The sequence below is a fragment of the Ceratotherium simum genome, chromosome 39 (genome assembly GCF_057802395.1).
Source record: "Ceratotherium simum simum isolate JZ-2026a chromosome 39, ASM5780239v1, whole genome shotgun sequence".
NCBI lineage: Eukaryota > Metazoa > Chordata > Mammalia > Perissodactyla > Rhinocerotidae > Ceratotherium > Ceratotherium simum.
In genome coordinates this window covers 2,008,750-2,023,762 of record NC_141938.1, presented here as the reverse complement: position 1 = coordinate 2,023,762, position 15,013 = coordinate 2,008,750, and the positions used below count along the sequence as shown (strand labels likewise).

The window sequence follows — 15,013 nt, the reverse complement described above, 5'->3', positions numbered from 1 at the left end:
GGGGAGGAGTGGGCAGGTTTGGGATGCACTATTTAAGGCAGATGTTAACATCTGCTGATGGATCAAGTGTGGGTGTGAGGGAGGGAGGGCCCAGGTTCTTGTCGTGAGCCCCTGGAGGGACACAGCTGCCCTGCACTGAGAGGGGACTGGTTTGGGAGGAGGTCAGAGCTCAGTTCTGGGTGGATTGATGTTACCTTCTAAAATACCTCTCCTTGCAAACCTTCCACTGCATTCGTCTGTTTGTTGCTCTTCACTGGTTCATTCCTTCTCCCTTTGTTCAGCATCATTCATTCACGCATTCATCCGTCCATCCAACATTCATTTGGTCATCCTTTCATCCACTCATTCCTCCATTTCTCCATTCGCTCATTCATCCTCCAGCGTGTCCACCGGCCCCGTCCCACCAGCCAGGCCTGGGGCACAGCAAACATTTCGCAGGACACCACTCCCTGTCGGCAAAGTTCTAAGCAGAGGTTGCAAGTTGGTGCCCCAGGGGCCATAGTGGTTCATCTTCGGTTTGTAAAAGTTGAAATCATTGATCCACATTTAAAAACTAGGATATTTTCCATAAAAATATGGATTTCAGCTTTTTATGATGAAATAACAGCTGATAGTTATTGAACATTTCTCGGGCACCAGGCACTGCGGGGGACACACTTACATGATAAGCTACTTGTTCCTCATGGCGACGTTAGAAAGCAGAGACCACTGTGACCCCACCTTACAGCCGAGCACAGGGAGGCCGAGGGGTCTAGGAACTGGCTGAGCAGCGTCAGGTCGGCTCAGAGCCCACGCTCTCGCCTCCACACCACACTCACTCCTGGGACACGTGGCCGTGGGGAGGGGGCACACTCCCACTGGCAGCCGTCGGCCAGACCTGGCGCTGGACCCTCCCCTCACGTCCATCACCTGCCTCACGTCTCAGGCGTTGGGAACCCCAGGCGGCTCTTCACGGCCCTTCCCAGTCAGGGCATTTCTGGCCCCGGTCCCTGCAGCTCCCAGAGATGTGCCCAGAGCTGCAGGCATCCACAGGGCTTGGGAAGAGGAATGAGGCTCTCAAGGCCTCGGGGTCGGGGAGGGAGGCTCCACGCGGGGAGAGAGAGAGAGCAATCAGAGTGGGCGGGAGCCCCGACCCCATCCGACCAGAGCCACGGTGAAAACCCAGCTATATCACCAGCCAGTGACCTGGGGCAGGTGACCACGCTTCTCGAGCCTCTAGTGCCTCCATCTGTAAACTGGGGACACTTCCCACCTCAGAGGGCCGGTGGGAGGAACCAGTGAGTTAATCCCCCTCCGTATGACATGACGCTGGCACGGTAGCATTATTGGCCTTAACGATCTCCTGCTGCAACCCCCAGTTCACAGGCTGACTCACCGAGGACGTCTTCCCTGACCACTGGGACCGGGGACACATCCCACACGGGCACACCTCCCTCGGGAGGGGAGGGGGGGGAGGGTATTAACTGAAGACCTACTATGTGCTAGCTGCCTCCTGTCACCTCTGTTGATCGTATTCCACACTCACTTTGACCCACAGTCTCTTTTTCTATCCATCCTTGTCTCTGCTTTTTCTCTGTGGTCTGGAATTGTAATTGCAGGCAACTCTTAGATTTTTAAAATAATTTTTTTTTTCTTTTCTGCTGAGGAAAATTGTCCCTGAGCTAACATCTGTGACAGTCTTCCTCTATTTTGTATGTGGGACATCGCCCCAGCATGGCTGACGAGTGGTGTAGGTCCACCCCTGGGAACTGAACCTGGGCCGCCAAAGCAGAGTGTGCCGAACTTAACCACTAGGCCACGGGGCCGGCCCCTTAAAATAATTTTAATAAGCTATTTTATAAAAGCTGTTATATCAAAAATATTATCATTTCAACATGGAATCTATATATAGAGAGATACATTAAAGAGATATTTCACACTCTCTTTTTGGTACTAAGAGTTCCAAATCTGATAGGTTAGTATGAAGCACATCTCAGTTCAGACCAACTACACTCAAGGCATCGAGAGCCAGCACTAGTCTAGAATGTTCCGTGGTGAGGACAGCACTCTGTCACCATCCAGGCTGGATCTGGGGATTCCCGGCAGTTTATATGCCCTTAAAATCCTCTGTAAATTGGAGTAGGTGCTGCCCAAAATGTGGGTTGCACGTGTCCCTCAGAGAGATGTGCTGAAGTCCTAACCCCGGTCCCTGTGAGTGTGACCTCATTTAGAAATAGGGTCTTTGCAGCTGCCACCAGGTTAAAGTGAGGTCAGACTCGATTAGAGTGGCCCTGAATCCAGTGACTGGTGTCCTTCCAAGAGGAGAAGAGACAGAGACACACACGGAGAAGAGGCTGTGGTGACACAGGCAGAGCCTGGTGTGGAGGACGCAGAGGCCAACCCCACCGGAAGCTGAGAGAACAGCACGGGACGGACGACCCCCGAAGCCTCAGGGGCGCACGGCCCTGCCGACACCCTGGTTCCACTCTGGACCTCTGGCCTCCGCAACAGTGAGAGAATGACTGTCTGCTGTCTGAAGCCACTCAGCTTGTGGCCTTGGTGACGGCTGCCCCAGCAAACCCACACCGTGAAAATCGTCTCCAGGGAATCTGATTTTCCTAAAGAAACGGTGTTGCGATGGCAGCTTCCGTTCATGGCTCAGCTCTTCCTGTAAACGACTCAGATTTCCAATTTCATCAACTATAAATGAAGCTGCTTTATAATGTGTTTATCAACGGATTTGACAGTGCGGTGGAATCACCGATTACGTAAACTGTGTTTACTGTGGCACAGAGTGCAGACAAACCCCATGCAGCCTGCCTTACTTTGAAACACAGTATTAGTATTTTTACAGAAATAAATAACAGTAAAGACGCCTCCTTGTCAGAACGCTGGGATTCCAGAGCCCTCTTTCGGGGTGGGTTAGGAAACCACTGTCTGGGGGAGGCCCCTCCCATGCGATTTCGAGCCACCAGGCCAAGCAGCTGGGTGTTGGTGGGTCTGCCTGCGGCAAACCTGGTCCCGGGAGAACAAGCCACCGGCCTGGGTTTGGATCCGTTTAGAAAGCTGGACGTCACCTGCCCTCTTAACACAGGAGCCACGGGACAGCGTTGGCTCTCACTCAGCCTGACAGCCTCCGACTTTAGCTTCTCATCTTCCTTCCATCACACGTTTAACAAACGCCAGCGGGAACCTGGACTCTCCAAGGAGCAGGTTTTCTTACGCCAGCCAGAGTCAAGGGCGGGGTCTCCCACAGGCAAGCCCTCTGCGAGTGTCTCCCGGGGCTTCCCCACTATGGGCTGGACTGTGTCCCCCAGAATTCATATGTGGAAGTCCTAACCCCCAGGACCTCAGAATGTGATGGTGTTTGGAGATACAGCCTTTGAAGAGGGAATTAAATTAAAGTGAGGTCATGAGGGTGGGTCCTGCTCCAATATGACTGGTGTCCTTATAGGAAGAGGAGATTAGGGCACAGGCACCCACAGAGGGACGAGCACCGGAGGACACGGGGAAGACGGCCGTCCACACGCCAAGGAGGGAGGCCTCAGGAGAAACCAGCCCTGCCGGCGCCTCATCTTGGACTCCAGCCTCCAGAACTGTGAGGGAACAAATGTCTGTGGTTTAAAGCCCCCAGTCTGTGGTATTTTGTGATGGCAGCCCTAGTGAACTGACACACTCTCCCCATTCCACGTGAAGCCCAGTTTACAAATGCCTCCTTCACGAAGCTTTCTTTGGGTTTTCACCAAATTCCTCCCTGCCCTGCACAGCCACTGGATTCCCTACAATTAGTGTCGGCTGCTTTTAAGTCGCTTGAAACTCATCTCATTACTTTTCCGATTTCAAAAGTAATGCATGTCACTAATTCATACATTCCAGAGAAATATCCCGTAAAAATGGAAAATTCCTTGTAATCCTCCAATTTCCACATCTTTAAGTACCTCTTACACTTCTTAGCGTTGTTTTTTAAACAGGATCATACATTTTACATTGTTGTGCAACGGGCTTTTTCACTGAAAAATATATTTCAAACATCTTTCCATGTCAGTAGCAACTCCATTCTTGTTTCCTGGCTGCATAAGATTTCCCTATGAATAAATACTATAATTTCTTTAACCATCTCCCTATTTTTGGGCACATGGGTTGTTGCTGGTTTTTACTTTTTTGAACACCAGATACAATGCTGCTGAGAGGAGGCTTTTGAAGTGGAAATGCTAGGTCAAAGAATACAAACATCTACGATTAAATAATGCCAAACCATACACCAGAAAAACTGCAAATTACACTCCTGCCAACAGCATATGACAATGCCCATTTCCATGCATCCTTGCCAACACTGAGTATTATCATGTTTTCATCTTTTCTAGAATTATCGATGAAAAACAATATCTCCCTGATAATTAAGAGCACGTACCCAATGTTATCCATAGAGGAGATCCTGACGTGGGTACCCCAATTTTTTTTCAGTGCCTGGCATTGAATAAATGTGGTATGAATAAAAAGTGTTTGCCTATCAAAACATAACAAAACAGATTTTTAAAAATGGAAGCCACCTAATTGGGAAAGTATGTGGGGCAGACATAACCGATCGAACACACGGAGCATCGATGGAGCGCTCCAATTCCAGAACGTGCTGGAAGGAGAGAAACAGACGCATCCACAAGTGGAAGCAGGACTGGGTCATCATTACGGGGAAGATAGTGTTTGGGCTGGAAATTAGAAATGCAAATTAAAACAAGCTTTAAGGTATCATTACAAACTGACTTAACAGGAAAGGAAATTAAACAGGTCATGAGAGATGGCCGGGGTGGGGGATCCGGGAAGGCACGCGTGCTTGGCAGGTTTATAAATGGGTTCAGTGTATCTGAAACTCAGAGTGGCTCTGTGAATAATGAGTTGAAAAGCTGTTAATATCTTTGATCCTATAATTATCCCCAAGGAAGTACGCCCAAAGGGTGGGGGGGTAATTGTACATAAATGTGCACAGCAGTGCTCCTCGACAGGGCGAACACTGGAAACAGCTCAAAGACCATGTAACAGAGCTCGGCTAAGGAAGCTACAGTGTAGCCACCCTCGTGGGGTCCCGCTGCGCGGAAACCATGCTGGAACTCAGCAGGAAGGGTTATACACTGGGGCTGAGGGAAAAGAGCAGGGTATAAAGTAGCCGGTGCCTGTGGGTTAGAAACACCTGTACGTATGTGTTTATGTGTATGTGTGTGTATGTGTCTATATATGTGTGTGTATATGTGTGTGTGTGTCTATCCCTCCTCCCTCCTCTTTCCTCCCTCCCCCCTTCTCCCTCTATGCTCCGCCCACAGTTTCCCCATCAGCCTAAATGCCCTCTCCCCTCCGACTCTGGGTGCTCTCCCACCTACTCTTTCATTACTGGAATTTTTTTAAACCCATTTCAAAAAATAATATATTCTCCTTGGAGAAGGTCAAAAGCAACACAGTCCCAATCAAGAGGCAAGAGGTGAGTAAATGTCCCCTCCCACCTCCAACTCGCCCTCTGCAATAACCAGTGGCAACAGTCTGAGCACAGCCTTCCACATGGTCCTCTCTGCTATCACCACCATGGCGGAGTCCTCCCCAACCTTCAGTTCTCAACTCTCCTGTCACCTCCTCTGAGAAGCCTTCCATGATCACACCCCACTCTTCCAGAGCAGGCCAAGCCTGGGGCTTCTCCTCTGCAGTGCCGTTATCATCACAGGTTTATCTGTGTAATTATCTGTTTAATATCTATTTCCTGCGCTGGGACTGCCAGCTCCACGTGCGGAGAGATTTAGTCTCTGTCTTGTTCACAACTGGGCACCTAATAAGAGCAGCCCCTCAGTGAACTAATGACTAATAATATCATTCATGAATAATGAATGAATAACACCAGGCAGTGTTATTGGGAGCTTATTCTCTGCCAGGTGCTCTTCTAAATGCTGTACATGGATTAGTGAGTTAATCCTCACAACCGTATTAGAAGATGGGCACGGCTGTTATTCCCATAATCGTGTCACCTGCCCCAGGACGCACAGGCGGTAAGGGGCAGAGTCAGACCCAAACCCAGGCAGCCTGGCTGCCTCGCCCTCAATCCCGGTCTCTGGCGCCGGTGACGACCGCCGCGGGCTGCAGAGGGAGGGACTCACCCACAGAGGCGATGTCGGCCAGCTGGTCCTCGGCCTCCTCAGGGTTGAGCAGGTCTGTCTTGCTTTTCTTGATGGTGGCTCTCCGCAGAGCTCCAACAATGGAAACATGGCAGGAGAAAAAGACGTTACCCTTTTTGCAACAACAGCGATGTCGACCCAGCGCGTCCTCGGTGCCAGGCGCTGTGCCAGGGCCTTCCTGTGTGTCACTGGATTCCACCCGGTTTGACGGAAGGAACAGTACGCCCATTTTACAGATGTGGAGACCAAGGCTCAGGGAGGTTACTGACTTTGTCCAAGGGGAGAAGACAGGACTTGACTCTCGTTCGCTCTGACTCTAAGTCTGGCTCTCAGCTGCTACTGCCCCCTGGGAGCCCTGCGGCTGGACGTACGGGGACTCCTAGGGAGACGGTCCCCCGCGACCTTCAGCACACTCGCAGGTGGGCGGGGACCGTGGACGCCCTCCCTCAGTAGTTAGGATCTGCTCTCCGAGGAGCCCTCCAGGGGACAGTGCGCTCAGGCATGCACTTCCCACAAAGTGATTCAGACGCCCCCGTGGGCAATCTCATCCCCTCCCCAAATAGCACAGCCCCCTTTGTAGCCCACCGGCACAGAGCCTGGCTCTTTCGCCTCCTCCTTGCTCCTGGTCTTTCCAGTCAAGCATCGCTGACCTGTCTGGCCAGACGTTTAATGTGTGAGACAACTGTCCTTAACAGCAAGCTAGCTTCTTGGGGGAGTTATTATTATTTATCTATTTTTATTTGGCAAATACAAACGGTGCTGACTGTGCGCTGGGCACTGCTGATTCTGGCAAAGGCACTCTCTTTGCCAGAATTAATGTAATCCTCATAAACAACCCAGTGAGGGAGGTACTATTATCAGCCTGCCCATTTTACAGATGAGGAAAACAGAGGCCCAGAGCAGACAGTTACAGCAGGAAGGGCAGGCCAGAAGGTGAAAGCCCTCTGTCGGGGTCCTGAAACTCCGAGGAAGCAGATTCCCGCCATGCCTGTGTCTTCCTGAGCCTGATCTGCTTGTGTTTGTTCTTGGCATCACCGGGGCCCTGAACATCCCCCTGGAGGCCCCTTAGAACCGAGCGGCCTGCTTCCCCGGCACCAGCTGCTCCCGCCTCCCCCCACCCCTGCTGAGCCAGGTGCAGAGCAGTTACCATCAAAGGGATGCCTCTGCTCCGCGTCGGTTTCGTCCTCGGCGAGGATCACCTCTTCTGAGGAGGAAGAGCACAGAGTTAAGCTCCAGTGTTGGGGGAGTCTCCTGGGACGGGTTCCCTTGGACCAGAGGGGAGACGGGCCCACCGCCACCTCCACTCTCCCCTTGCTGATGGTGACAGCTCACCACCCAGAAACGTGCTGCTCAATTCTTTCTGACTCCCAGCCCCGCCTCAGCAACAGCAGAAACAGCCAACACTGTCTCCACCTCCCCGAAATAAAGACCAACATCCTCAGCACAGCCTATGAGGCTCTGCTTGATCCGGCCCCCGTCACCTCCCCGCCCTCACCCCCTCCACTCTCCCCTCACTCACTCTGCTCCAGCCACACTCGCTTCCTTGCTATGACTCAACTCTGCTCCTACCTCAGGGCCTTTGCACTTGCTGTTCTCTCTGCCTGGGACACCCCTCCTCTAGACATCCACAGGGCTTCCTCCTTCACTTCCTTCAGGTCTCTGCTCAGACGTCACCTCCTCAGAGAGACCCTCTCTGATCACCCTGCCTTTTCTGACCGTTTTCTGCCTCCTACTCTGCTTTATTTTTCTTCTCAGCATTTCGCAGTGCCCACATTATACGTATTTGTTTATTTTATGTCTCCCTCACTAGAGCATCAGAGTCCCAGACATGGATTCAGTCCGTCTTGTCCACTGCTGTATCCTCAGTGCCTAGAACAGTGCCCGGCACACAGTAGGTGCCCATAAGTGTTTGTTGAATGGCTGAACAAACAAACAGGTGCCTACTGTGTGTCAGGCACTGCTCTTCCTATGTGACTTAGCTCAGATGATCTTATTGAACCCCCTAACAGCCCTGTGAGGCAGGTACTATCATTATCTCTAACAGCCAAGGAAACTGAGGCTCAGGGAGGGAGGGGCATGGCTAGGAGCGGGGATGTAAGCCAGAGTCTGGTGTCAGAGCTCTTAACCGTCACGCAATGTCATATCGTGGTTTCATCCCAGAAGTTTTAATACCATCCTCTGGATTCTTGTTGCTAAGAATCGAGACTATCCTCTTTCTCCTCCCAGCACGGCCCTCCCCGCGTCCATCTTCACACCGTGCGTGGCTCTCCGTGGGCTCCCTGGCCTGGGACTTCGGTGCCTGGGCCCCAGGATGAAAGGCCTCACCTGCTTTTGAGATCCACTCCATGTACCCGTTGAGCTCCCGTTCGATCTGCTGCTGCCGCCTCAGCTTCAGAAAGGCTCGTCGGTTCTCCACGCGCTCCCTTTCTTTGGCAAACTCCCTGCAGAAGCGCAAAAAAGCCAGGTCCGCTTGTAGAAATGTCAGGGAGTCTGTGTGTGTGGGTGTTTGGGGGTTCAGAAGCTTCTGGAGGGCAGCGGATTTCAACAAGAGGAATCAGGGCTTCTGGCAGAAGATCAGAATATTATAATATCAAATCATCACACTGTACACTTTAAATATCTCACAATTTTATTTGTCAATTATACCCCAATAGAGCTGAAACAAAGGAGGATATTGTAGCAGTGGGTATTTCTGCCAGCTTCCCACATTTTCCAACAACTGCACCCAGCTAGAGAAAAAAGTAAAACCATAAACTGTGCCACGCCAGCCACTGCTGGCTGCAGACCCCATTCTCAGTCTCGGTGCTCCTGGCCACAGAATATTTTCAGCCTTCTTTTAAGTTAGGCCAAGACATAAGCTAAAGATTTCCACCTCTTCCTAATTCCTGTCTTCTTCTTCCTGTTTGGAACATGGGATGGCCATCTTGTGAGCATGAGGCAGCCATCTTGACACCATGAGGTATCTATGAGATTGAAAGCCTCTGGTAAGGATGTCAGAGTAGAAAGCTAGAAGGAACTGGGGTCTCCGATGGCACCATGGAGCCACCATACCAGTTCCCAGATTTCTTGTGGTGAGAAAAATAAAACCCACTTATGATTAAGCCAAAAAGAACAATGTTGAGGGTAGGGAACATGTGTGTCATGAAAATGCATGTTTGATTATATGCTATGATTTTATATTTGGAAAACAGGGGAGAGAGAAATCCAAACTATTGTTTTGTTTAATGTAAATTACAGAAAATAAAGATCTATAGAATTTTCTTGTGTGGTAGCTTATGGATTTGAAAAATTGGGGAAAACCTTCTGGATGAGAGGGCTGCATTGGAAAGAAGCTCCCCTCCCCCTGGGTGGAGGCAGCTCGGTGAGTCGAGGCTGGGCTGGACTTCAGCTCCCACGAGCCCCTTCACCAGATGCCCCCAGCAGTGCACAACCTATGCACCTGGATACGGCTTGCTAAAAACTGTCTGGCTAACCCACAGCAAGGGAAGAGGCCTGTTTTCTGCCTGGGGAATGAACACAGAGCTTCGATGGCCTCTTCCTGGGAAGAAGCTTGTGAGGGAGAGTGGGACGGGGGGACTGCAGACTTACCCTGACAGCACACCCAGCACGAGGTTCAGCATAAAAAAGGAGCCGATGATGATGAGGGGGATGAAGTACAACCAGTTCCAAGTGTTCCCTGAGGCATCGTTGCTCTGCAGGGGCAAGGGGGGAGAGCAGGTGAGCATCGAGTGGCCTCAGGTGAGACCTGACAGGCAGGGAAGGGGGAGCTCTGGTGCTCTCGGGGCTCTGTCCTCAAACATCCCTGACGTGTGGAGTCCCGGAGCTCCAGCAGCCCAGAGAGGGAAGTGGAGGGCGTGGGATCAACCAGTGGGGGAGGGCCCAGAGGCACCATTAGAAGGACAAAGCCCCCTCCCAACCATGCAGTCCTCAGAGCACCTGGAACCAGCATGAAAGTCAGGAGGACTTCCCAGGCCAGACTCCAGGAGGAGGAGGAAAAACAAAGCCCACTGAAACGCAGGAATGAACCCTGGTTCCCTCCCTTCTCCCCGACACAGTCACAACCGAGGAGGCGCAGGATGGCAGGGTCTGATGGCCAGACAGCAGGGCCATGAGCCTCTTCCTTAACAGCCCCCCTCCTCTAGTCCCTGAAGCCTCACCGCCAATCACAAAAAATTCCCAGAAGTACCTGGATCAATTCTCAAGGGGGGAGAAGTCCACAAATATAGAACATTTTTCTCTGATGTGGAGAACAGAACACTGGTGAGAAGGAAGTAAGAGGAGGGGAAGAAGATCGAGAACAGAGAGAGAGAAATAAAACCCAGCAGTTACGGGGTATGCACCGTGTGCCGGGCAGTCTTCTAAGCACATTATCTATATTAGCTCACTCAACCATTTAATCCTCATGATACTGCTATGTTATCATCATGCCCATTTTACACTTGAGGAGACTGAGGCCCAGAAAGGCAATATCACCAGCCCAAGGTCACAGAGCTGGACAGTGGTGGGCAGAGGACGGGAACCATGTGGCTGGGCCCCAGAGCCCATGAACTTAGCCTCTGTGCTGGGGAGCCTTCCGGTGGGTCACCAGCTCTGCGGCATCTCAGGATTCAGGGCCCCAAGCGTGGCTTTAAAAGCTCACCTTTAAAAGCACACGCAATGCTGCCGCCATCCAGCAGAAGGGCTAAAACGAGAAAGGCCGGCACTACCAGGTGTTGGTGAGTCTCTGGAGGAGCTGGACCCTCACGTGCAGCAGATGGGGGGTGATGTGGTGAGCTTCCTGTGGCTGCTGTGACAAAGAACCACAGACGAGTGGCTCAGGACAACAGACATTTATTGTCTCACAGTCTGGAGGCCAGAATCCAAGCTCAAGGTGTGGGCAGAGTGGTTCCTTCTGAGGCTGTGTGTGGGGGGGATCTGTCCCAGGCCCCTCCCTCAGCTTCTGGGGGGTTGCTGACAACCCTTGGTGGTTACTTGGCTTGTAGATGCATCACTTCGATGTCCATCTTCATTGTCACGTGATGCTCTCCCTGTACAGGTGTCTGTCTCTGTGTCCAAATCTCCCCTTTCTATAAGGACACCAGTCATATCGGATTAGGGCTCACCCTAACGACCTCATCTTAACTATTCCTGCAACGATCCCATTTCCAAATACCGTCACATCCTGGGGTGTGGGGTTAGGACTTCAACATGTGAATTTTGGGGGGGACACAATTCAACCCATAACACATGGTACAAAATGGGTTGTTATTCCCGCTAAAGTTATTCATGCACGTTCACTATGACTGGAGAATTCCACTCCTGGGTAGTTCTCCAACAGAAACGTGAACCTGCATATGCCGAAGGCATGTGCAAAAATGTTCAGAGCAGTGATCTTCATGACACCCCAAACCGGAAACAATCTGAATCCTATCAACAGGAGACGTGATAAATAAGTGGAATTTTGTGCAATGAATGCCTGCCACTTGTCGAATGAAACCTCACAGAGTTAACGTCAAGCAAATGAAGCCAGACAGAAAAGAGCATATCCGCAAGGTTCCTTTTATGCAAAATACAAAAATAGGCAAACCAGCCAACAATGCTGGAGGTCCAGACGGGGCGCCTCTGGGGAGGGCAGGACCGCGGAGGGCACACGGGAAGGCTCTGGGCTGAGACGGTTCTGTTTCCCGTCTGGGTGCTGGTTACACGGGTGTGTTCAGTCTCTGAAAATTCATCAAGCTCCTCACTTATGATCTGTGGGGTTTTCTCTATGTTCATTTTACTTCAATAAACAGGTTTTTTTTTTTAAAGAAAGTTAACTTTACCTTAAAAAAGAAGGAAATTCTGACACCTGCTATAACATGGATGAACCTGGAGGACATTATGCTGAGTGAAATAAGCGAGACACAAAAAGACAAATATTGACGATCCCCCTTACAGGAGGTCCCTAGAGGAGGCACGCCCACAGAGACGGGACGTGGATGGCGGCTCCCAGGGGCTGGGGGAGGCGGGAGTCAGTGTCTAATGGGGACAGAGTTCACTTTGGGAAGATGAGAAAGTTCTGGGGAGGGATGGTGGGGAAGGTTGCACAGCAATGGGAATGTACTCAATGCCACTGAACTGGACACCCAAAAATGGTCAAGATGGTGAATTTCATGTTGGGTGTATTTTATGCATTAAAAAAATTGAAACCAAAACAAACAAACAAAAAAGCCAACTTTCATCACGGACACATTCATCTGGGGATAACGAATGTGCTGGCCCCCAGCCCACGTCCTGGTTCTAATAAGCCCCCAAATTCCAACGGTTTGCTTCTGGAAGGTTCTGGAAGAAAGAATGGAGCCAGCAGAACAGGGCTGGACAGGAGGCGGGACTGGCTGCAGCATTCTCCCTCCGATGCTGCGGCGGCCGAGGCTCTCGCTCCCATTTCTTGGGGCTAAATATAGCCCAGGGAGAGAAGGCCGGCCACGGCAACAGAAGAAAACGGCCAGCCGCCTAGGGAAGCAGGCTGGGGACGGGGACAGAGGCGGCAGGACTGAACCCGGAGAAGCAGTGAGGACCCCGGTGCCGAGGCAGCTCCTCCACCTCCGACGCGCCCCCACCCCCGCTCCCCGCCAGGCTCAGGACGCCCCAGCCTGGGGCTGCGCACCCAGCACAGTCACAGACACACACGGCGCCAGGGTCTCGGCTTCTCTGAGCTCACTGAACCCTCTCGGGAACCCGACAGGCAGCATGCAATCTGCCCCATCCTCCGGGTGGAAAGTGAGGCACCGAGAGGGGAAGTCCCAGGCCCAAGGTCCCTGCTGTGGGTTGCACTGCGTCCCCCAAAAAGGATGTGTTGAAGTCCTAACCCCGGTCCCTGTGAGTGTGACCTCATTTAGAAACAGGGTCTTTACCGCTGCCATCAAGTTAAGATGAGGTCGTGAGGGTGGGCCCTGATCCAACAGGGCTGGTGTCCTTCTAAGAAGAGGAAAATGCCGGGTGAAGACAGGGACACACAGGGGAGAGGACGGCCGTGTGACAACGGAGGCAGAGACTGGAGGGACACAGCTGTAAGCTGAGGGACACCCAGGATTGACAGCCACCACCAGAAGCCGGGAGGAGGCCAGGAAGGATCCACCCAGAGTCTCAGAGGAAGCGTGGTCCTGCTGACACTGGATTTCAGACTTGTGGCCTCCAAACTGTGAGAGAATACGTCCCTGAGGTTTTGAGCCCCTCAGAGTGTGGTACTTTGTGACGGCAGCCACATAAAACGAATACAGTCACCGAGCTACCAAACGGCAGAGGTGCCCCTGTCACCTCCCCATCCTCATCTCCTCCTTCTCCCCCTGGATCACTCTGCTCCAGCCACATGGCCTCCCTGCAGCCCCTCAAAGCACCAAGCACAGTCCCGCCCCAGGGCCTTTGCACCTGCTGTTCCCTCTGCCTGGAATGCTCTTCCCCCAGATTCCTAATGGCTCTTCCCTCACTCCTTCAGGTCTTTGCTCAAACGACACCTTCTCAGGTAGGCCTTCCCTGAAGGCCCTCGACAGTTGCACCCTTCATTTCTAATCCCATTTCCTGCTCTGCTTTTCCCCTTAACGCTTCTCCTCCTCTATACTTTATTTATTTCTCCTGCTCACCATCCCTCTCCCCAGCTGGAATGTCGGTTCCCTGCTGTATTCCCTAGCACAATGCCTGGCATGCAGGCGGTGCTTAATAAATGTTTGTTGAGTGACTAAATGAGAGGTGGGTCCAGGCTCCCTGCACAGCCCAGTTTCAATCCCCAGCCGTGCTCCCTCCTCCCTCCTCTGCTTTTCTCTCCCTGGGGACTGGGGTTCTGCTGCCTGATATTAGACACACTTGTTCTCTTTCCAGTCTAGCCCAGATTATTCAATTCCCTGCTCCGGGTCCCACAACTCATGGAGAGGAAGTTGGCAGAGGGCTGGGTGCAGTTTTTGATCAGGAGGTGGGCTTTCCCGGGGTTTGCTGGGGAGGGAAACGGGAAATATATTTCCCAAGCAGAAAGACTGGGGATGCCACGGCTGTTCCGCGATCGCACAGAATGTGGGGGCGCCAACCTCCCTCCTGGTCCTCGCCTCCTCGGGCAGTTCAGGTGAACGGCAGGTGTGTGCGGGGAGACGGGGACCTGCTCGCTTGTCAGAATCATCATAATACTGGGAAGGATGCTCTTGAGACTCCTCGTCTTTCTTCCAAAGGCTCGGAGAGTTCCACTGCCTGGAACGCCATTCCCATTGGTGCTGTCCCTACCTATTTCCGGCAATAAGTCCAGATGGCCCTTCCCATCCCCCCGTAACTGGCGAGGGCCCCAGGATGAGTCCTGCCCAACGAGGAGAGAGTGGAAACACCCGTGCACACTTGGACCAGAGCGTTGACCTGTCCACGCGGAACCCTCCAGGGCTCTCTTTCCTTCCGGGACAGCGAGTGGTAAGGTTCCAGGTGGTGGCTGCTCCATTAGCCACGTCCCAAGTAGCTCTGCTGAGTGGAGCCCCCTCCCCCACTGCCGACCTGCACTGGACAGGTGGTGTGCGCCAGAAAAGTCGTTTGTTGTTAAAACCACAGAGACCCTGGGGGATGGTCGTCACTGCAGCATAACCCGGCTTTCTCGACTGATACACCCTGATGTCTCCGTGGTCCGCTCCTCAAGCTCCTCCAGATCTTCCTCAAGTGTCACTTCCCCATTGACCTTTACGTGGATCTCATGGCGCAGGTGGGGAGAAAGAACGTCTCCCATACGTCCGATGGAGAAAGTGGTTCCCGAGAAGGTAAAGTTCAAGATCACAGTGAGCTAGCGGTTCTCTGAGCCTCCGCCTACAGCCCTGTGTCCCCTGGATCTCGGCTTGGTTGAGTCCTGCTCCCCTTCAGCCTCTAGCTCCACTCTGCCCCTCTCGGAGGAGCCTCCCCGG

General features: G+C 52.4%; 1 protein-coding gene across 1 annotated transcript in view; it reads right to left on the bottom strand.

Moving 5' to 3' along the window:
* The window catches only part of CACNA1A (calcium voltage-gated channel subunit alpha1 A), a 218,642-nt gene that overhangs the window by 90,760 nt on the left and 112,869 nt on the right, over positions 1-15,013 (bottom strand). Inside the window, 4 exon segments of the mRNA XM_087425368.1 lie at positions 6,114-6,203; positions 7,279-7,335; positions 8,457-8,572; positions 9,720-9,823. Coding sequence (XP_087281494.1) covers positions 6,114-6,203; positions 7,279-7,335; positions 8,457-8,572; positions 9,720-9,823 — 367 coding nt within the window.